The sequence below is a fragment of the Polypterus senegalus genome, chromosome 2 (genome assembly GCF_016835505.1).
Source record: "Polypterus senegalus isolate Bchr_013 chromosome 2, ASM1683550v1, whole genome shotgun sequence".
NCBI classification, from domain to species: Eukaryota; Metazoa; Chordata; class Cladistia; order Polypteriformes; family Polypteridae; genus Polypterus; species Polypterus senegalus.
Window position 1 is genome coordinate 167,060,640 of NC_053155.1, and position 24,094 is coordinate 167,084,733.

A 24,094-nucleotide genomic window follows, 5' to 3' on the forward strand; every position below is an offset into this window, starting at 1 on the left:
AGCCACATACACAACAGACAATGAGCCCAGTCTTGCCACACAGCATTCATTTATATTAAGTGAGAAAGCGCTTTTCCTTTGCTCCCCATTACATAGCACAGTACAGTACAAAGCACCAATACACTGTTGCTTTCTTCCTTCTCCTTGCCATCACTCCTGCTCCAGCAAGCTTGGTCCACTTCCTAAAGTTGTGGCAGCTGGCCCCTTTTATAGAGCACCTGGAAGTGTGCCAGGTGTTCTCCAATCTCCTTCCAGCTATTCTCCATGCTCCCCAGCACGGTTGAGCTTCCAAGCTTCAAACCCGTGGCACTGTAGCACGCCAGGGGGGCTGCCCTCTGTTGTCCCCAGGGGAGGTATTGCCCCGTGCAAGCCCCTTTCCTTTGGTCCATCTGTTATGGTGGCGTCCCAGCCGGGTAAGAAGTTTGGATCCCTGTGAGCGCGATGAGATAGATATAAAATGTGAGTGTGTGTGTGTATATATATATATATTAACAAAATAATAAAAGCGCGAGGCAGCTAGCTTCTCAGCGGCGTAGTACTGCCTTAAAATTTTTATTAAGAAGAAAATTAAACCTTTTTAAACTGAGGGAAAATATACCAATAATTATTTGTTAAGGATCTCTTTGTATACCACATTGTCAGTTCGGCCCTTCGTTTGTAATATGACCAAGCTGTACGCTGAGCTTACTCTTGATCATGCAACGTACAGTTGGCCATGTGAAAAGTAATCTTGTCTCAAATCTCACAGCTTGGATTGCTGCTGTCATAATTGATTTGAGTTTCATGGTTTGTTTCAATTAAATTAGTATTTGCAGGACTTGTGTTGAAGTGACATTCAGCATCTGTCAAGCGTTGTAAGCATACAACCGGTTTCATCGATAACTTCACATCCAGCTTTTTGAGAGTTGAAACATTCATAAACATCAAAGTGTCCACTACTGAAATCGTCACCTGTGAATCTAAGATGTTTAAGAGGCATTGGCGGTTGTCGAAAGGTGTAAAATATTTGGCCATTTTGGTACACTTGAAAGCGACAACTGAACAATTCAGCAGCAGCCATCAACTCATATGCAGAACCATAGGTGATGGGCTTAAGCATTTCACTCTTATAGTGCTCCTGTATAGTATAATTATCTCCTGTACCGTCATCAGTCCACACCTTGAACCTGTCCCAGTCATTTAATACATAAGACACAATGTTCCTCCGGATATCAAGAGTGAGCCTGATATGGCCGTGCAATATGTAACACAGAGAATGGAAAAGGCAGGTGCCATCTCTGGGCACGGAAACCACTCGGTAAGTGACAGTTCTTTGATCGATGGTGATCACCTCGATAGACATGTTAATGGGTACCTGAACAATGTAAAGTAAGTCTAAAATACCTACACAATAAATATAATCGTAATAAACGAACAATAAAACAGCGGAGAAGCCGTGGATTAAATAAAAACACAGCAGTTATCAGCATAGAGACGTGAATCCCATGGCGAAGCAAGGAAGGGAATGTAGAGATCGGAGCAACGGATGGCCTTATATAGGCAGGCAGCCAACAACGCGGGAGGCGTTGGGATGGGACCCAACGCCGCCTCACACGGTGACCGAGCTGCAGGCTATGGACGTGTATATATATATATATATATATATATATATATATATATATCTCTATACTAATAAAAGGCAAAGCCCTCACTCACTCACTCACTCACTGACTCATCACTAATTCTCCAACTTCCCGTGTGGGTGGAAGGCTGAAATTTGGCAGGTTGATTCCTTACAGCTTCCTTACAAAAGTTGGACAGGTTTTATATCGAAATTCCACGCGTAATGGTCATAACTGGAAGCAGTTTTTCTCCATTTACTGTAATGGAGATGAGCTTCAACGCCGTGGGGAGTTTCGTGTGACATCATCACGCCTCCCACGTAATCACGCAGTACATAGAAAACCAGGAAGACCTCAAAAAGCGCTCAAGAAAACATGCATTATATAATTGAGAAGGCAGCTAAACAATAAGAAGCGAGTTCTGCTACTTGAAACAAAGCACGATGTAAACCTACACTTTAAATTAAGTTCATAGACAGGCTGCCGCTGGCGTTTGTAATTTAGTGCCTGCCCATATAAGGCCATCCGTCAGCGGCAATCCAATAGCAAACTGCCACTAAATATTCACGGGTGAAGGACTGTGCTTATGGAGAGGAAGATGAGATGGTCAGGGTGGTGTTTGACACAAACTCAGCGAAACTGCCAGAGAAAGTTTTAAGTGCCAGGACTAAGGTAACATTAAATAAAGCTATGGACATAGCACGAGATGGCACCAGCACAGCTGGGAACCTTCGATGCAAGTACACCGAGTGGCTCACGTGAACTGATGCAGTGCACAGATAAAAGCAACAGTTCCAAAGAGCTGAACAAAACCGAATTACACAATTGAAAAGGCAGCAAAAATATGAAGCGCCTGATAAGCATATTCATAAATGCAGCTACTGTGGAAACAAAGCACACGGTGGAAAAAGTCAATGTCCCGCTAAAGGAAGACAGCGTAAAAAAAAAACCCGTGCATGCAGTTTGTCACATCACAGATAAAAAGGAAGACGAGCTGTTTATTGATGCAGTAAGGAACTAATCGATGAATGAAACCTCTTATCTTTACAACGATTGACAAACACGGAATGTAACTTGAACACATCGCACAAATACGAGCCTGATTGAAAGAAATAATGATAATCAAATCCTTGATGACAGCAACATTCAATAACACTCACAAAACAATTACTGTATATTGACAATCATGTTACGTTATTTTTAAAATGTTCCCTTTTCTTTTTCATAACTTCTACTTCTCCACTGCGATACACGGTATATATATAAATGTATATCTATAGCCCGATCTACAATATATACTTTAGCATAGACAAGCGGTGGCGCAATTGTAGAGTCTTAAGCCTCTAACACCGACATTCGAGGTTCGATTCGAGAGGGATGTACTGACTATGTACGCGCTACCGATTCATTTTACCTTCCCATCTCCTTGGTTTGGGACGTATGAAAAATATTAGGTTAACGCAGAATCATGTTACGTTATTTTTAAAATTTTCCCTTTCTTAGCACAAGCACAGTTGAGAAGCTTGATGCATGTACTCCATAACGCGTTAAAAATAACGCATTTAATCACACTTTCAATTCCAAGCAAACGGGAACTTTTGTCAATGCATGATTTCCTGGTACATCCATTACACTGATGCACACATCACAGCTACAAAAATGTTAGAGTCGGAATAAAGCGCGTTCCTACGACTGATCATTTCGACTACCCGAGAAGCCTTGATAAAAGCATGGTTTTGTGCACACTGAAAAGCAAGCAAAATTAGATGCATTACAGAAAGCGGACTTTGTGGCTCTTACTGGGGATCATTGGACTTCCGTGACCGTTAGTAATTCTAAATACATCTAATTACAAAATGTTCAATGATCACACTGTTTTAGCCTAATGTACAAAATAATTTTGGCTAATGTTACTCAGAGTTTAAAGAGTAAGCTGGTCAAATTACCTTTTATGTTTCTGACTTATTTTTTAAGAAGAAAAACTGCACTTTATGGTGAAATTTTGGTTATTATTATTTAAAGACAATACTATTCTGAAAATGTACTTAAAGTACTTAAACTACCACTTTATTTTTAAGTCTGCCCAATTTTAACCAGGGATGATATTTTTGTTTCTGTTTTGAATTCAAATGCAGTTTAAAAGCTTTTTTCAGAAATTAAAACAGCTTCAGTTTACAATATTCATGTCCATGTCTATTATTTGATTCTGTAAGCCCACTAAAACCGTTTTAAAAAAAAAAAACATTTGCGATTTGGGGCAAATTTACGTGTCGATTACATACGATTAATCAAGATTAATTCTTACACAGCCTCTAATTAATTGGATTAATTTTTTAATCGAGTCCCACCTAATATATATATGTAGATATATATATGTAGATTTGTATATATATGTGTATATACAGTATATATGTAGATATGTATATGTTGTATATACAGTATGTATATATGTGTGTGTGTATATATACAGTATGTGTATATATATGTATATATATGTATGTGTGTATATGTATATATATATAACTGTATATATATATGTGTATATATATATATATATATATGTTTATATGTATATATATGTTTATATATGTGTATATGTGTGTGTGTATATATATATATATATATATATATATATAGATATGACAACAACACTCATGACAATTACAAAACAATTACATTGTCAATCATGTTACGTTATTATTAAAATGTTTCCTTTTCTTTTTACTTCTCTGCCAATGCAGCTATTTTGCTATATATATATATATATATATATATATATATATATATATATATATATATATATATATATATAAATAGATAGATATGACAACAACACTCATATCAATGACAAAACAATTACATTAACAATCATCTTACGTTATTTTTAAAATGTTTGCTTTTCTTTTCATAACTTCTTTAACACACTACTTCTCCTCTGAAGCCGGGTATTCTACTAGTGTATATATATATATATATATATATATATATATATATATATGTATATATATATATATAAGTAGGATTCAGTTAGCGTTGGGAACCCGCGTACCAAATTTGTTGAAGATAGGCCCATAAGTAACAAAGACCGTTGGAAAGTTCAATATGGCGGCCGACAGTGGCGTCATACCACAGAAATAAGTATGTACATTGGTTTCGGTTAGCGCAGGGAAGCCGACTACCAAATTTCATGAAGATGGGGCCATAAATAAGAAAGTTCAACATGGCGGACATTGTCGACCTTTATGACCGTTACACATAGAATTTCAAAATGAAACCTGCTTAACTTTTGTAAGTAAGCTATAAGGAATGAGCCTGCCATATTTTAGTCTTCTACCTACACGGGAAGTTGGAGAATTAGTGACGTTGGAAAGTTAAATATGGCGGCCGACAGTGGCGTCATACCACCAAAATAAGTACGTACATCGATTTCGGTTAGCGCAGGGAAGCCGCCTACCAAATTTCGTGAAGATCGGATCAGCCTTCTACCTACACGGGAAGTTGGAGAATTAGTGACGTTGGAACGTTCAATATGACGGCCGACAGTGTCGTCATACCACCAAAATAAGTATGTACATCGGTTTTGGTTAGCGCAGGGAAGCCGCCTACCAAATTTCGTGAAGATAGGGCCATGAATAACAAAGTTCAACATGGCGGACATTGTCGACCGTTATGACTGTTTCGTGTAGAATTTTGAAATGAAACCTGCTTAACTTTTGTAAGTAAGCTGTAAGGAATAAGCCTGCCAAATGTCAGCCTTCTACCTACACGGGAAGTTGGAGAATTAGTGATGAGTCAGTCAGTCAGTCAGTGAGGTATATATGTGCATGTGTATCTTTTTTTTTTCTTTGTGCTATTTTTTTTTTTTTTTTTTTTTTTGGTGGTTAACCTTCTGTGTGCGTCTTTTGTTGTTTGAGGCAAAGTGGTACTGTAGTTAGCACTGCAGTTTCACCGTTCTAGTCACATTTTTGGCAAAAATAATTGGTCCACCATAGTTGTTGGATGCTTTCCTAGCCATGTGGGACACTTAAAAAATCATAGTATGATAATAATCCACTCAAAATGAGTTCAGTTCCCCATTGACTTCAATACATTTTGCAAGTTTGACCAAATCACAGATTAGCAAACTCTGGGGTTGTTGCACATCACTAGTAATAACCCTCAGCAAATTGTGTTGGGGTAACCTCTGGATTACTCAGAAAGAACCATATAAAAGTACATGTAAAGTATTTTTCATTAAACAATGTTACTAAGTTTAGTTTCAGTTCTTCTCTCTAAAATTAAGGATCTGCACTGGTATCCCGAAGGTTGCTGGTTCAAATCCCTGTCACTGCCAAAAGAGATCCTACTCTACTGGGCCCTTGTGCAAGGCCCTTAACCTTCAATTGCACTAGGGACGCTGTACAATGGCTGACCCTGTGCTCTGACTGCAAGGGGTATGCGAAAACTAACACATTTCTAATACCAGAAATTGTATAAGGCGAAATAAAGAACAAAAAACAAATTCAGCATAGAATTTTTTATTCAGTAAAATTCGAAAATTGGTCAAGGATTTGAATACTTTTGCAGGGTTCTGTGTGTGTGTGTGTGTGTGTGTGTGTGTGTGTGTGTGTGTGTGTATATTAAATAACGTAAATGTCTCTTTGATGATGGCTACAGGTATTCAGCTTGGCATCTCATTTCATTGTACTCCTTTTTCAAATCTGGTCATTAAGCTTAAACTTTTTTCCTTGGTTGTGTAAAAGGATATTTTAGGTTTTTTGTTTGTTTGTTTTACTATTAGCTTTTTGACCTTTTAACTAATTCTAATTTATTTTCATTTTTGGTGACATATGTTAGTGTGGTTTTTTTTTTTCATCATTTGGTTATTCAGTGAAGATTAAGAAATGCACACTGTGCCTACGTAGAAATACTTAGACATACTGATACAAGACTCAGTGAGCCTATTTTGAACATTAACTTTGAACTTTAACAGGCAACATATTTGTTAGGAATTTATCTTGGCATTATATCCATATAGAAGCCATACTGCAAGACATGCTACATGACGTGGACTGGGACATGTTCCGGTCAAGCAATAATGATGTCAATAGAGTATGTGGATGTAGCTGTCAGCTTTGTTGCTATGTTAGCGGAGTCCATCGCTCCAACAAAACTAATCTGGTGTTTGTGGTGTAGCAGGTCCACAGCTCAAGTCAAAAAGGCCAATATATTATAATATTTAAATTATTATTTATATATTATTAAATAATCACTGCACTCGTGGCTTACAGAGGGGGTGTGGCCTGAAGCGGTTACCGGGGAATTCGTGATGTGGGCGGTCCTCGCTTAAGTGCACAGGTGAGTAGTCATCTGCATCCGTAATTGTTGCCAGGAGCTGCTGATTGCCACACCTGATCCGTGTCCCTGTGATAAATAATAAAAGCGCGAGGCAGCTAGCGGAGAAAGAAAAAACAAAAGAGAAAGGAGAATGAATGGAGGTTATAGGAGAAGGTGGCGGCAGGAAGCTGGGAGGAGAAAGCCAGTGCATGAACAAGCAAAGGTGCAGCTGAGCAATGAGCCTGGGTGTTTGGCCAGCACCCTGGGAGCAGTCCGGTAGTGGTCACACCCGCTGAGTATTAGTGAGGGGCAGGAGTGACCGAAAGGAGGATGACTCGCCGCATAAGGCCGAGTAGGCTGCGGTAGTCCGGACTTGGGAAATTAACCCCGCTAGCGTGAGCGCCCTGGTCGCTGGGGAGCCCAAGTCACGGTCTGGTGAAGCCTACCGGAGCCAGGGATCAGAAAAGCGAACAGACCAGCGGTAGAAGGCAGTAAGAAGGTCAGCTGCAGGTAGTGTGGCTCCCCTGGTGCATAGCCTGGACGGGAGAAGCAGGGGAGTCACCAGTAGAAAGGAACTGGGATCTGTTTTAAAAGACTGCTTCCAGCCATTGTTTTAACATCGTTGTTTTTAAAGGATTTTTTTTTATCATGTTTTAACCTCTACCCTTTCACTTGTTTTTACTTGAAGATTTTTGAAGCACTGCATTATTTATTTGGACACTTTTTGAGTTTTGTTGTTTTAATAAAATCACTTTCCACCATTTTGCACCATCCCCTTGCTTCATTGTTGTGCCTTACTGTCCAGCTCATCAGTGACATTACTGACGGTGTTGGGTTTAGAGCTCCCATCGGAACCCGCATCGTCACAGTGTTTCCCCAGTCATAAGCCGTGTGCATTGCGGCTTAAAATGTGAGATTGCAGACTGGAGACTATTGTGAGGACAAGGCAGCCTGAGGAGTGTTATGAAGGAAACAAAGAGTTTGGAGAAGAAGAAAGTTGAGTTGAATTTTCATCTGTTGGACAGTAAATGAATGCGTCAGGGACTACCGACCATTACAGACTTTAGATTTAAACCTATTGTGTGTGTTGAATCGTCTCTGGCTGAACTGAATGCTTCCTCTGTGCGGTTTGACACTAATAGAGCTAGCATTAACTTGCCATTTACAAGGATAACAGAGCAAGCATTAGCACTTCTCAGAACAGCAGAATTGCGATCTCTGTTTCAGAGTGCAGTGTTCTTTGTGCTTATGTGAACTGTGGGAAAGCACCAGGTCCAGATGGAGCCTCCGTATTATTAAATCTTGTGCAGATCAGCAAGCTGGAATGTTTACATCATCCTCAATGACTGTTTACCCCAGGTTCCTACCTGTCATAAAAAATCGGTTATTGTACCCATACTGATTGCAAAGATCGCAACACAGCCCTCTCTGAAGGATATCTACACCAGTCGCTGTGGGACCACTGCAATTAAAACAATTATCGATTCTACCCAACCCAGCAACAGACTTTTCAGCCTGCACAACTGGGACAATTGGACGCCAAGCCTAATGGCAAAGACTGAGAGACTCGAGGAGCTTTTACCATAAGGCCATCAGGATCCTGAATTCTGACATACCAGCAAATATTCAGTTCTAAAACTCATAGCACTTTAACCTTCTGCACAGCCACTTTATACTGTTTCAGATTTTTAACTTAATTTTAATCTAGTTTAATTTAACTTAATGTTATTGAATTTCGCTAATTTTATTAACTTTATTAATTTTATTATTTATTTTATTGTGTGTTTACTTCTCTTTTGCATAATCTTGGAGTAGGCTAGTTTTATCCATTTTACTGAATATTGTACCTATATCATTGTGTGTGTGAGACGAATAAAACTCTTGAATCTTGTGAATTTTTAAACTTAACGTTCACAGAATTAACACAATATACATTACATGACACCATCAAATCAAATTATATACTGTAAACACCAATATATAAAACAATTTCGTAAAGTAGAATTGCACTCCCACCCACTAATAGGCAAGTCCTTAATAAAATAAACATAATTTATATTGAATGGAGAATAGAAATTTGGTAAATATGACAATGAATCAAGAGACTGTTTAATCATTGTGACTGCATTAGGAAAGAAACTGCTTGTACGTGTTAACAGTTTTTCCTTTTAGTGACCTATAACATTTCCTTGCTGGTAATAACTAAAGGAGATTGTTTGGGTGAGTGTGGTCTTTATTTATATTTTCTACATGTTTCCTGACTTGTTGATGCAGGACCTCAACGGAGTCCAGTTTCAGGCATGCAATCTTTTCTGTTGTAAGAATAACATGCTGCAGTTCACATTTTGAGTAAGCAGATTCATTGCCATACCAAACTGTTAAGGAGAAAGTGAGGATATTTTCAGTGACAGCTCTATAAAAAAATTTCAGCTTTTAACTTTTTAAGTTAATGGAGGAAAAAGATAAGACTAGTTATGTTTTTCGTACCGGTTGACTGTAGGTGATAGCTGAGCTCATAAATTTAGATGATTCTACCCTGTTGACAGTGATATAATTAATAACTTAAGGAGTAGGAGGTGAGGACTCTCTCTCTCTCCTAAGATATAATTTGGAAATTCTACATGAGGTGAGCTGCTGGTTCTCTGCACTTTAACACCTTGTGCTCCACAAATTATTAATAAAGAATCACACTCCACAACGTTTGTTTATTTCATTGATCATAACTTTGATCAGCTCTAAAAAGGTTGTACCCAGGAAGATTGAAAGCCTTGTGACAAATTAAATGTGTCAGCCATGTCGCAAACAACTGAAGCAAGTGAATAGTCAGTTTTAAAGCATATAAGAAATTAAAGCTCATCCATTTTCATTGTGCAAAGATCGGACTTTTGAAGAAATATATCCAGTAGTGATGGGTGAAAGCCATGTCTCCTGAAACAGAAAAGAAAGCAATGCTACTTTCTTTCATTAGTAACGACTGCACTCCAGCTGTATCTACCTCTTCCTTTGGTGCATTTAGCCTTGCTGTCTCTCTGAGGGGGACCGGGTACATCACTTCTGCGTCATCCTGTTGCGGTGAGATTCGAAGTTTAGCTAGAAACAGAATTTAGAAAATTATGTAAGAATCCATTTAGTATAGCATTTCCTGTATGCAATAAATAGGTATGGTTATAAGTTAATAAATGAACTACGTTTATGGAAGAAATTGACAAAACTAACAGTAAGCTGTAGTTGTCTATATAGAGTTTTTTCCAGAAGGGAGCAGGCTGTTTACTTTGGCATTATCAGTTGCACATTTGTTTTTGTTACTGTCAGTTTCATATTTTGAGAGAGTAGTGTTCCATTTACAGCCAATTCTTTGATCTGTGTTCAAATAAATTAAAATAATTCATACTACCTATTTTTTGCATGCAATTTGTATTAAATCACTGCAGCCATATTACTGCAACTTTAAGCAGTGACATTTGTCATGAGTAGACATCTTAATATTTGTATCTTAATTTAGTCGGGGTAGAGGCTATTAGGAGAGGTGCATAGGCCTTCCCTTTATTTAAAAAAGAGAAAATTCATCCCTGAAAACACCTTTGTTAAGTGAATGTTCATAACAAAAATGTTTTTTAGGAAAACATTACTCTCAATTTGTTCAAATAACACCAGACTACATGACGATTGACATAATTACTGTATATGCTCACATATAAGTCGGGTCTTGAAACCCAAAATATCGATCATAAAATCAGACCCTGACTTGTATGCCCAATTTTGTTGCAGCAGCGCAGTTACCAATTTCTTTCGCTACTTCAACAACGTTTAATTTAAAACCAGCTTCATATTTTCTTCTGACCGAAGGTTCCATCGTAGATAAGGGATTCTCTTACGATAAAGGTGTATGAGGGTGTGAGATACAAAAAACACAAATCCGTGAAAACATTGCTTCGGAATAGTTTGGGCATTACTGCGTGGTCACATAGGCACAATAGAGAGAGAGAGAGAGAGAGGTTAGGAGCACATGCTGATAAAGCGCATTGCCGCACCCACATGGAAAAAAAAGTCAGTGTTCTCCGTGGTTACACTCTCTCAGGTGGGCGTTAGCATATCATAATTTCTTTTACCAATAGCGTGAGTTTTCCGCATTTTGACTTGTACGACTGACATTATAAAATACCAGAAATGATATTGTAAAATCAAGTCCCAACTTATCCGCGAGTATATATGCTAGTTCAATAATAACATTACTTGTTTAAACAATCCCAGATAGTGTGTAATGTTCAATAAATCACTTTGATTTAGTGAGTTTATCTCTTTTACATTCAAATGAATGGCCTTTCAGGTTTTTTGGTTTTTTTTTTGTCTTTTCTGGCTAGTTCCTGATCTGTTTCCGAGTATTCTGATGCCCGGTATAATGTCAGAAGTCAAGAAAGCATCACACTTAAAAAAAAATCAGCAAACCTCAGCACATAAACATTACCTTGTGGCAACCTGTGGATCAGCCCTGCTCTTTTATACAGACTACTAAGAACAGTGTCTAAACACAGCATCATCAGCACTGGAAATAACAGAATGGGAATATGGGCTTACGCAAGTTCGAACAACTGCATAGATGATTGGATGTTATCAACAAGTTTTAGTGGTTATTAATTGAATGAGCAAAACATTGTATTTGTGTAGCCCTTTTGTTTTCTGGTGTAATACTGCAGTAATGAACATTTCCAGCAAAATAAACCAGAGTGAAAATAGCCATGTGTGTTGCAAAAAATGTACTAAAATAGAAGTAGGCATCAAATTTTATACTCAAGTAAAAATATTCTCAAAACGTACTTGAGTAGAGTAACAAAGTGTTTCTTACTCCGTTACAACACTGACAAATATGTAGAACAAAAAGCATTAACCACTGCCCTTGCAACCATTTTCAAACAGCTGAATTTTTCTGGACACTTTTTCCAGCTTAAGTGCCCTGCTTTTTTGAAATATTCTGTGCAGTTGTCAAAACTTTTCTTTCCAAAGTGCATAGCTCTGAATGTTGAAAAGTTGCATTTCAGTCTTCAACTGTCAACTGAGACACTATTAAATCCACATCACCAGACTTAAATATACAGTATATGAGTTGCTGAGAAAAGAAAACATTGGTCCATGTTACTGTAAATCTTCAAATCTCTCAGAAAATGCTTAAATAAGGTATTGCTTATATGGTATAATAGTTTTAAGTTTTGATAAAATGATATACAGAAAACCATTTCAGGTATTTAAAGTAGTAGAATGTTACTGTTTCAATGTCTTGTGCATAAAAAGAAACTTTTGTTTGTGCAAGTTTTCAAAGTTTTTATACAGCCGGTTGACAATCTGTAACACCCTCCCATGCATAGGTTAAACTTATTTATGTACACAGTCAATATCATCATAAACATAAGCTTCTCAAGTCATTCCATGCCCTGTAGCTTGGCATAGTGATGGTCCTTTTCAACCAAACTTATGTTTTGCTGATTTATGATGCAGTGGATCATCTATTAGTTTGACAGAAGTCTTTTTTTTCTTTTCTAGTGTTAACTAAAGCACAATTGGTAGTGACTGCAAACATTTTACCATTAATGATTTCTTACTTTACCCGTTCCAGAAAGATTTAAACCAAGCCTTTGCCACTTCCTGAGCCATGCAGGGGTTTCAGCAGCAAAGCTCCTCACATACCCTGAGCATGCATGTTAAAAATGGCACATCATCAACATCCACCTGGTGTTGAAGAACAATATTGAAAACAAATATGTCTTTGAAAGGAAGAGTTTATTCTTCTCTGCTAAAAACATACGAATCTTACCAATCTTGATTTCTTCGAATCTTACCAATCTTGATTTGATGCCTAGTTACAAAATGTCTCTGCAGCACATCATACACAGAACAACCAGCAGCAGCTTGAAACCAAATTTGTTTTTACAGCTGCTTCAGCTTAATTTACTGTTGATGCATGCGTATCTATTTTTATTTTGATTGTTAGATAAAATGTATAGTATGCATGCACATTAAAAACAACCATCATCCTGTGACATATATTTGAATAGAGCAAACTTGTAAAGCCTTTTTTTTTAAATTATTTTTCTTTTATTTGTCTAAGCACTTAGTGGTCGTAATTCCATATTGGAGAGAATTGTGCATATATTATACCAGAGAGTATGTGGAGAGTGCTTTTGATCATTTTAACATTCTATACTGTATATAATCTTTCAGTTTTCAATTTTTATTCATGTGAATTGTAGCAATAAAAACATCCATTTGTCTTAGCATATGATAAATAATTTATATGTTTTGCAATCTTTGTCTCAAAATTAACTAGGTAAATGTGTAAATTAATATTAATTTAATGTTCTTTTTTGTAGATAACAGTATTTACAGCAGTTTCTGTTTTCTTTTAACTTACAAACAGAGGTGCACGAAGTATGGCTAATTCTAGTTTCTAACTTTCTTCAGAGAAAATTGTACATTTTACAAGGCAAATGAGCAGTTTAGATCAGATATACAATACTGAACTTCAGCATTATACTCTGTAATAAAAACATTGTAACGTACACATTCCAAGTTATATTATAAATGCAAGTTTTCTATTTATCCTTGCATTTTCCTATTTGCTTAGTCCATTTCATCGTAACAAAGCGAGCATCAAAACAAGCTACCTTTTCAAAACCACTTAACTTTAGTTTGGTTTGGGATGCTTTGTTCCTTACACTGAAGATATTCAATGCCACACATTTTTGTAATTTGAACCCATATTATGTAATCCAACACTGAAGTATTGGTTTTCTTATATTTCTCTCGAGCCAAGTTTTGAAGCTTGCATTTGTGCTCTTCAGACAGAAAGTCCAAATGCCAGAGCTAATAGGATGTATAGTTATGTAAGCACTAAAATGTACCTTTGCCACCCTATAGCAAAAAGAGGTATACAACTCTATAAACAAAAAATAAAAAAAAAACTGTACTTCGCTTGATGTCTGGAACAGATGGCCTATAATTTTTCTAATAATTAAAAATAATGTACTAAATCAATTATTAAAAAGCAAAAAAATATTAAACATAGTATCACAAACTGCAAATAGAGATCACAAGAGAGAAACTGGGAATAATTACATCAGAAAGTAAGATAAACAGCAAGCATTTTTCCAGTGTTGCACTATAAAGTAATGGTAAAACAATGTAGATGAAAAATGATAGAAAAAAGTAATGGTAAAAAAATGTAGATGAAAAATGATAGAAAATATGCAGGGAACTGCACATAAGTAAATGTTTCACTCACAAAATACAGAAGCAAGAATTAGCTAAGAGTAAATAATGTTTTTGTTTCTGACGTAAAATCACCATAAGTATTGAAAAAAGTAAAGAAAAAATTGTTTGGCAGTATATTGTAGCAATTAGTTTTTAATCCAGTTCACAGAAAGAGAAACTGGAAAAGAAATCAAAAATCTCATCTCTGTCAATTCTAAAATAATGAACAATGTAAGTCAGAAATTAGGTAAAGGCCTGCTTCTATGAAACAAATTGCCAGTAGAGATTCAGAAGGTAAAACACCCCAACCTCACCCCAAGAAAATTAGTTGTGTGAACTGGAACAGGGCAAGTACAGTAGTAAACTTACAAAAAGCTTGTTATATTGTTTACTTAAGCTATCAGAAAATGTCTAATATGATTTTGAAGCAATGGTATGTCCTGGTGCTGGATGTTATTGCCATCAGCGGTGAATAAAAAAAAAAAAAAAAAATCAAAGCATTCAGTTGTGTGCTATTTCAAAAGAAGGAGATGTATAAAAATACAAGAAAGTGGTACACCTGGAGTAAGGTTGTCGGTGGAGACCTTCAGAATTCTGTGCTTGGGCTGTTAGATATTCTGATTTTTATTAATATTATAGGTTTGAATGTAGTGAATAAATATTACGCTTCACATATTACATCAAAGGTAGAAGTGTAGCAAAATGATCTATCCATGTAAGTGCCACAGAGCAACCAGATCTCGAAACATTAAATTTGACAAAGGCTTCTCATGTTCTCATGTGTAATAAAAACTATTCAGCATAAATGTAGATACAGGTCAGTGTCAATATGTGCTATTGAGACTAAGTTTGATGTTCTGTGCATAATTTCTGGTGATGACACCAAAGAAAATCATGTGACATTTACCCTGTTCTTGGCTGCTTCTTTTATTGGAAACTTAGAACAGTTATAAAATGGACAAGCCATTCACCTCATTATAACTCATTAATCTCTATTCACATATATCAAGGTGAGTTTTAAAGTTCTCCAAAGTACTACTGTTTGCCACACTATTAGATAAGTTAGTCTTTGTTTTTGTGATTCTCTGTGTGAAAGAAAATTTACAAACATTTATGGAAAATTTAATTTGCTCAACTTATAACTACAGTAATCCCTCCTCGATCGCGGGGGTTGCGTTCCAGAACCCCCCGCGATATGTGAAAATCTGCGCAGTAGAACCCATATGTTTGTATGGTTATTTTTATATATTTTAAGCCCTTATAAACTCTCCCACACTGTTAACATTATTAGAGCCCTCTAGACATGAAATAACACCATTTAGTCAAAAGTTTAAACTGTTCTCCATGACAAGACAGAGATGGCAGTTCTTTCTCACAATTAAAAGAATGCAAACATATCTTCTCTTCAAAGGAGCGCCGTCAGGAGCAGAGAATGTCAGAGAGAGAGAGCGTGACAGAAAAGCAAACAATCAAAAAATCAATACGTGCTGTTGGGCTTTTAAGTATGCGCACCGCGATAAAGCAGCCGCAAAGAAGGGAGCAATGTGAAGGTAGTCTTTCAGCATTTTTTACAGTAGCATCCGTATCTTCTAGGCAAACAGCCCCTCTGCTCACACTCCCTCCGTCAGGCGCAGAGCATGTCAGAGATAGTGAGAAAGACCGAGAAAAGCAAACAATCAAGTACCGCTTGGGAAGCACATCGTATATCATTGAGGAGTTTTAGTTAATACGTAATACATACTCTGATTGGGTAGCTTCTAAGCCATCCGCCAATAGCGTCCCTTGTATGAAATCAACTGGGCAAACAAACTGAGGAAGCATGTACTTTAAATTAAAAGACCCATTGTCCGCAGAAATCCATGAACCAGCAAAACATCCGCGATATATATTTAGATATGCTTACATTTAAAATCCGCGATGGAGTGAAGCCGCAAAAGTCGAAGTGCGATATAGCGAGGGATCACTGTATATCCTTGTGTTCATGTTGAAAAAGTAATTTTAAAGTAACAGTTCGGGTCCATTATACTAATCCCCAGCATAATTTTGAATACATCAGTAATCAAAGTGGCCTCATGTTTAAACTTGAAGTGCTCAGCTTCTTTAATCTTTTCTTATAGATTATACCGTGCAGTCTTGGAACCAGATTGTTCTCTGGGCTTCTGTAGCACTTCTATATTTTTTTTATAATATGAATGCCAAAAGTGAACACAGTATTGTAGTTGAGGCATCACAAGTGCATTATATAGCTTATGCATAGCTTTCCATTACATGTTGACCACATATCAAGATAAATAACTTAATATTCTGTTATAACTTTCAGCTACCTCTGTACATTGTTTGCATGTGGCCAATAATGTGTAATTTTCAGGATTTTCTTCCATTATTCAAATATACTTTTTTTTTACCTCCTACTTGTAATAATCTGGCCAAGTCTGATTTTTTCAGTGATCGCCAACACTTATTCGGCTAATACTAGGTTTTTTGTCCATTGCCCCTTGTTTTGTATCCTTCTCAAACATAACCAGCTTATATTTGATCACTGTGTCATCTTTAATTTCTTAATTTCAGGATGAACTATTATGTAAAATGTTAAAATGATGTTAAACTTGCTTCACTGTTCCTCAATGATCTATTTGCTTAAAGTGTCCTATATGTAGTTTTTCTCTTTTAGACTTTACTACATTTCATAAAATCTCTACCAAGCTCTACCAAAATTTAATTTACTGCCAGAACTCAATTACCATTATTGTTATGATCAATAGATCATTACGGGTCACTCACCTTAGCCCCCTGAATTCTATTCTGAGTATTATAGAATAATAATTTTTGACAGGCTTCTTTATTCATTTGTGTTTTAGGGTACTATATTAAAAACAGCCACTGGTTGTGTATATGAATTCCTGTTGTTGTCTATCAATATTTGTGGGTTTTTCCCCAGCTAATATTTGATTAACGTCCCATAATACTGTAATCACCCCATCTTTTTTAATATTATTAAAAACACCCTTTTATTTATTCATTGCTGGTATTTAGGCTTTCATTATGCTTTCTTATGTCCAGATACTGCCATTAAGTTATGCTTTTCACTCATCTGAAGAAGGTCATGAATTCTTATGCTCTTTTATATAAACAGATTCTCCCATACTTCTTTGCAAACTGCAAGTTGTGACATTTTTCTTATATTATTATTATTATTACTCATCCCTATTTCTTGAATTGAGCCTCATGTCGATTACTGGTATATACAACTCCAATTAGTTTGATTTATTCTTGGTATTTCTAATAGGACGGGCTGTTTTCATGTATTTTTTTTTATTTATTTTGGCTTATTGCTTGTAGGCTACTTATTACAGGATTATATGTTTTTATTAATGCTACGGTCGATAGCATTATGTGAAGTTATTATTCTGGAGTGCCCTAAATACTTCCCAATCCCCCCATCCCCTGCCATCCTCAGATTCCCTACTGCCTAGTTTTAAACATTCTGTGGCCATCCTACTCGTATGTTTTACAATAACTCTCCTCTATTAAGACGTAACCTGTCAAGCCAAAACAGTTTCCATTTGTTCCAGAAGGCTACCCTATGCTCCTTCAACCTGTGTCACTCTATTACGCAGAAAGATTGAGCAATGTAGTAAAACCACCTCATCTACATCAAGGTACAGAATTAGTTGGTTAAAGTCTGCTTTTCTTCAGTGCATGGTGCCTGATGCCAATATGTATTTTCGTTATCCATTTTTTTGACTAAGTCATTTAAATACTTGGCTAGGACAATTGATATTTTTCATTTGTTTATGGATTACTATAGCCTCCAACTTGATGATTTTAAACCATCAAGGAATCACTAACTTCCTGTGGCCTCATCTGTAAACGGTGCATACGCACAAAAATGTTGCGTATGCCCATTTCCATGCTCACATCGAGATGTATAAAAACTAAACTTGGCATAAAGCCACGCACATTTTCACGGCAGCTAAATTCTTGGCATACGCAAGTTCTCCGCCTGGTTTTGCAAACTGTCGGCACCCAGCATCAAAGCAGTGCTTTTGTTCCAGTGTGGTTTCCCATTCTTTTTTAGATCCACATCCCTGATGCAGCTTTATCAAATACACTGAAATTAACCGCATATCGTTTATTAGTTTAAGGCATCTGATTGTAATTAACCTGTAACAATATAATGGTCCACGGAATGGCCAAAATTTTTCAAATACCATAGCTGCTTTAGCGTTGTTCCCCTCTATGCACCACGCAGAGTATTTATTCCACTATATCTGAGTGTGGAATCACAACTCTGCAGCAGCTGATCAGAAAGAGAATCATCGGTATATAGCATCAAGCACACGCTGCCTCAGCCATGCTGTCTATTGAACTGCTCCCATACGGCAAACGCTTCAGAGCCTTTCCTGTAGGGACCTCACGGTTCAGAAACAGTTTCATCCCAAGAGCTATAAATGCATTCAATCAGATCATCAAGTGCTCCTTGTAGAACTGTTTGTACTTATAAGTACAATTACCTGACTGTAAACTTGCAATACAGTTATATTATTGCACAACCTGAGCCACTTTATAAAACGTGTATTTACATATGATGACAATATCATTTTTTAGATGAAATGCAGCAAAATGTTTATTACATTATACAGATACAATTTTAATATCATTTAAATAATCTATATTATTAATAATTAAACATGTGAGGACACAGTGTCACCCCGTTGAAGGATTGTTCCTGCCTCGCGCTGTATGTTTACTGGGGCTGGCGCGACAATGGATGGATAGACAGAATAATTAAACATGTAATACGAAGATGTTTCAATGTTCCTTAAAAGTTTTGAAGAATCTGCTTTCTAAGCTTACAGATGGCTTGACATGTATTACAGAGCTGATTGTGTGGCGATTTTGTTCTTGGGAGAAAGAAAAGGAAGGACAGGAATTGGGGGTTAGTACGTTTGAGAGAGACAGTATTGCTGCAACAAATTATTTCATCGAAGGTTGCGCTCGGTGCAGCAAGTATCTTGCGAGAGGCAGGAACAATCTCTGGACACTGCGCCACCGTGTTCCCATGTTTTAATACATGCTTTAATTCCTATCATCGTGAAAATTATATCAAGTATACATCTTAGTATTTAAATTATTTAGAGAGCTGTAATATCACGAATGTAATGGATTCTGTGTCCTGTTGGGTGAAGAGAAAGCCCGTTTTAAGAAGCACGTAGTGATTCACACACACAGAAGAACACATACAATACAAAGCATTCAATGTGCTACTTTAGTTACAGTGGTATCTGAGAAACTAGTAAATTAAAGATTTTAAGATGAAGTTTATGCTGTTCTACTTTAATAACAAAATAAACTACATGATTAAAAGGGAAATTTCGAGATTAAAGTTGACATTTTGAGCTTTTTTTCCCCGTGTGCTTATTTTTATTTATTTTTTTTTTTTCTTTTCTCTGTACCCTAATAAGCTTCCATATGACGGTGGGCTACGACTCGCGTTTTCACAGCGACTTTGATATCTGACAACTTCTTTTTTTATTTTGGGCACTGTGTGACTTTGTGAACTTGAACTTTCGAGTTTCTCCAACACTCTGTGTCATACGATCAACTTTCTTTTGTTGTTTATATCACTGTTTAAACCAAGAAATAGTACTTTTTTCCTTGCCACCACTTGGTATTTACTGAAATTCTTCTAATTTCTCCAGTGCTTTTGCCATTGTCTTTTCACAGAATGCTGAGCTTAAGGGCTATTTATATTGATTTGCATATTCAAAGAGGCGTAATTCTGGGAGGAGTTAGGGAGTGGCGGCAGTCAGGTTACTTTTCACGCTGACCGGGATTTATGTAGTGGAAGTTGGCGTGCGCACAGATTTATGCATCTGCATTTTATGTGTGTACGCCATGTTTTAGTGTGAATTCTACGCACGGCGTTATGCATGAGGCCCCTGGTCTTCCTTTGTCATTCGGATCTAGAGTAGCTATTACTAAAATCAACATTGTTACTTACCTTAAATGTTTTGTATTACACTCTTCCTTCCACCATATAAAAATATTGTTAAAATGTTTTATCTTTGTTTTCTTATTTCACGTGCCATAAAAAGACTTAAGTGTTTCACTTTTATTTGTGACAGATTTAGAATTGCATTATTTAGCCTTCGTTTTGCATCTAGTCTTGAACTGTTTAACTCCTCTGGCAAAACTCCTTCGTGGCTAACAATTACACTCCAGAGATCTTTCAGTTCTCTCTTAATGGAAAAATTTTAATTCTTTGGTGCCTGCATCATTAAGTTTCATGTGCATTACATACATGGCATAAAATGGGGAAACTTCTAGGATCTTGCTTAATATGGCATACACACACCCCTATCTTTAATAAAGATTTCCCTATGCATTAGTGCCCATCCATTTTCTTTTCCACCCTAGGCCTATCAAGATATTGCAACTCTTTGGGCCTTTTTAGTCTTTGATATCCAATTTTCTCTTTCCCTCCACTTCCTTTTTCTTTTATGTTCAACTTAGATCCCACCTTCAAGTGTGCAGTATGCTTCTGTCCTTTTCCTTTTTCTTCAGTTTTTTTTTTTCTATAATTTTTGATCTTGCTCTTGACAGTATAGTAGCAGGAATTAACAAGTAATCTCAATCCAGTACTGCAGTTTTTGAAACTGTGGTTTAGCTCTGCCAGAGTTGGGTAATCTGTGGTCATTATAAGTACCATATTCAAATTTTTTTAGAATTTGGTAATCTATTATGTGAATCAGACAGAAAAGAGAGTGGGATGCTTGCTTTATGTTCATTACTTTTTTAATGTCTCAACGTTATGTTACCTGTGCTTGTCAAATTTTCAATAATCATTTGATCACTCAAAAACAAAAATTACCTTGTGGTGTCTTCACTGTAATCTGGACTTGCTGATATGATAGCACAGGTAGAATGTCTGAGAAGACAGCCTTGCCAGGTCTTATCCTCTATTTGGCAGCCTGTCCTTTCTTGTCATGGGCAAGAACTTATCCACCATTCCAGTGAGGTCTCCCACCTTTGCAAAATGAAGACAACATAGCATACATGACTCTCTGCCTTTAGAATGTGTGTTTTTATCCGACTTGTTTCTACTTCATGCCCAGTGTTAACCTTGCATTTACAGAAAAATAAGCATTTGGCATGCTGAGACTTTTTACTGATTATACTTCAGGAACCAATTAGGTTGTGAGTGTAATTCACGTGATAGTTGAGTGTTATCAATATGCAATTGAAAAAGAAAATTATTTTCTAATTTTACATCTTGTAATGCAAATAGAAACAGAAAAAATGTATTGGTCTGAACACTAAACCTAGAAGGATAGTGTCAAAAGACTTCTGTATATTTAAAATACATATTAAGAAGCTTGGCAACTGATTTTATTGTTGGTTGCCGTTTAATTGCATACAAACAATTTTGTAGTACTTTTTTAATTCTCTGAAAAATATTTTGTTCTCTTATTTTAGTTTTTATTCATGTGTTTGGATAAACTTAAACAGGATATTAAAATTAATTTTCTGAAGTAAGTTGGTGTTATTTTCCCAGAGATTTAGGGAATTCGGTAGTATTTTGCTCACAATTTAACTTATTAATAGTTAATTTTTTTGGTTTTACAATCTAATTAAGACTAACACAAAAAAGATCTATTGTTAATTATTTTAATTAGTTAGGACTACTTATTTTCTTTCTCTCACACTCCTTTTCTTTTTTCCCCCCACAGGTAATCAAACTGGCGGTCCAACAGGGCCAGTAATGAACATTCCTCCTCCATCTGGGGGACTTTTAGGAGCAAGACCAGGAATGATACCCCTTCAGAGGCCTCCTGGATTACCTCCACCCCACTTGCAAAGATTTCCCATTCTTCCACCTCGTCCAAATGTTCCAATGCCTCCACAGATGATGCAGAGAGGGCCCCCACCAGGACCAGGTGGTTTTGGAATGCCTCCTCCGCATACAGTTCGCCCTCCATTCTCTCCCCACAGTCCTTTCGTCAGGCAAGGTGGTCCTGGAGCTCCAGCTGGTTCCAGAGGTCCTGAAGGGCCAGAAGAGAGGGATGCTAGGCAGTTTAGAAATGATAGGCAGAGTTTTGGTCATGGAAGAGATCGAGACCAGGAACGCTTTGCTAGGCGGTCTTTTAGTGGAAGTGGCCGTGGTGAGCCTGATGGTCGTGATCGATACAGTAACCGCCATGATGACTATGAACGTCCAGGTGGTGGACGTGACAGAAGGGACTGGGGAAGAAGCCCAGAGCATGACAGACATAGAGACTTTGAGGACAGAAATAAAGTGTCTAGCAGTTATAGAGACAGAGATCGAATTTCTAGAGACCGTGAATCTTGTAGAGACAGAGTTGATAGTCATGTAAAGGATAAATCAGAATTGGATAATAGTGATAAAACTGAGAAATATGGTCATGCCAATAATAAAGAACCACCCACAGACTCTGGTAAAGAAAGTATTAAGTCAGAATCTGAGACAGCAAAGGTTTGTGACACGCCTGTTGATCCAAAGTCTGAGCCTAATTTATCAACAGAAGAAATAAGAAACACAGAACAGGCACAGTGACTGCCAAATGATTTTGAAGGCAGTTATATAGTCCTGTTCCACTGATATACAGTTTCCTGCCTCTGAGCTTGAATGTTGATGAAATAATTTAAGCTGTATATTTTGCTTGTGCTACCTTCCAACTCTTTATAGATCTGGGGAACTTTGTAAGCATTTGTTTACATCTCCTCCTGTGTTCCAAACAAAAAGTTCAAGTTAACTTCAAATAAAACACCCTTTTGCTGTATTTTTTTTAACTTTAAATGTTTACAAACCATAGGATATGATCAGTTTCTATAATTTTTAAATTAAGAAAATAAATCTCCACCAACATTTGAGCTTTAGGAATTTGTTTTTAATAAACTATTTTCGTAACAAACTTAGTGTGTCACATTATTCCTATGAAACTGGTATTTAAAACTTAGTGTAAACTGAGGTTGTATTTAAACCGTTTTTACCCAGTGTTCTATGTAAACTTTACTTTTTCTTTAACAAACAGCATTTTTAATATTTAAAAAAATTGCAGATTATAAATAAATAAAAAAGTAGTTAATGCAAAGAAGGATTTAAGGCAGCTGTTTTCTTCTAATATACTAGACTTTGTAATGAAATGTTTTGTTTATGTAAAAATGTAAATTTGAAAAAAAAAAATCTTTTCAGAACCTTTGAGATGTACTTCATTTTATGTAAACAACTGTGCATAGTTTGTTGATTAGACTTAGAATCTTATAAACTAAACAATATTACTTTGAGAAGCAGAATTGCTTTATCCAGTTGTATTGTAACTTTTAACCATGTTCACAGCACACTTTCACTCCACATTTACATGTCAGATACTTTATGTTGTAAACTAGTGCAACTTGCAAAATATAAAATAAAGGGCTACTAATATAATCCAGATACTATCTTGTTAAGGCAAAAACAAAAAAAAATGTTAGAATGCATTTTTATACTGTATGTTAATGATACTCCATCTCAGTTCTCCGTCTTTATGGGGTTGTTAGTGTCAACTTGCATTACCATGTTTTCCTTTAGCTTGGAGTCAACCTTAGTTTGAAGATCATGATTTAAAGGTGCTTAACATATGTTGTAATTGTTTGGTTTTGTCCTTTATTTTTTTTGTCGTATTAGTTTACCACATTAATATTTACAAAGCTTGCTAGGCATACTTGTTAGTTATGTAATGTCTTCTGAAAACCTTTATGTAATGTAAGAATTATGCAAGTTAGTCATCTGTGTATTTTTATAGTTGGCCTAGAATAACCACTCAGAACACCACAAACACATTTTTTTTAGTATTTGGCATGTTAGACCTGAAGCCGGACTTCTACAAAACAATTATTTATGAAATTGTTCTCTGGATTGCTGTTATAAAATA

The 24,094-nt window shown here is 36.4% G+C and overlaps 1 protein-coding gene across 2 annotated transcripts in view; it reads left to right on the top strand.

Annotated features, from left to right (window-relative positions):
• LOC120523539 (SR-related and CTD-associated factor 4-like) overlaps positions 1-23,095 on the top strand; it is a 440,470-nt gene extending 417,375 nt beyond the window's left edge. For both annotated transcript variants that reach the window (XM_039744940.1, XM_039744941.1), the window contains one exon: positions 21,893-23,095. In XM_039744940.1, the coding sequence (XP_039600874.1) occupies positions 21,893-22,737 (845 nt within the window). In that variant the 3' untranslated portion in view covers positions 22,738-23,095. The remainder of the gene's footprint in view (positions 1-21,892) is intronic.
• The last annotated feature ends 999 nt before the right edge of the window (positions 23,096-24,094 follow it).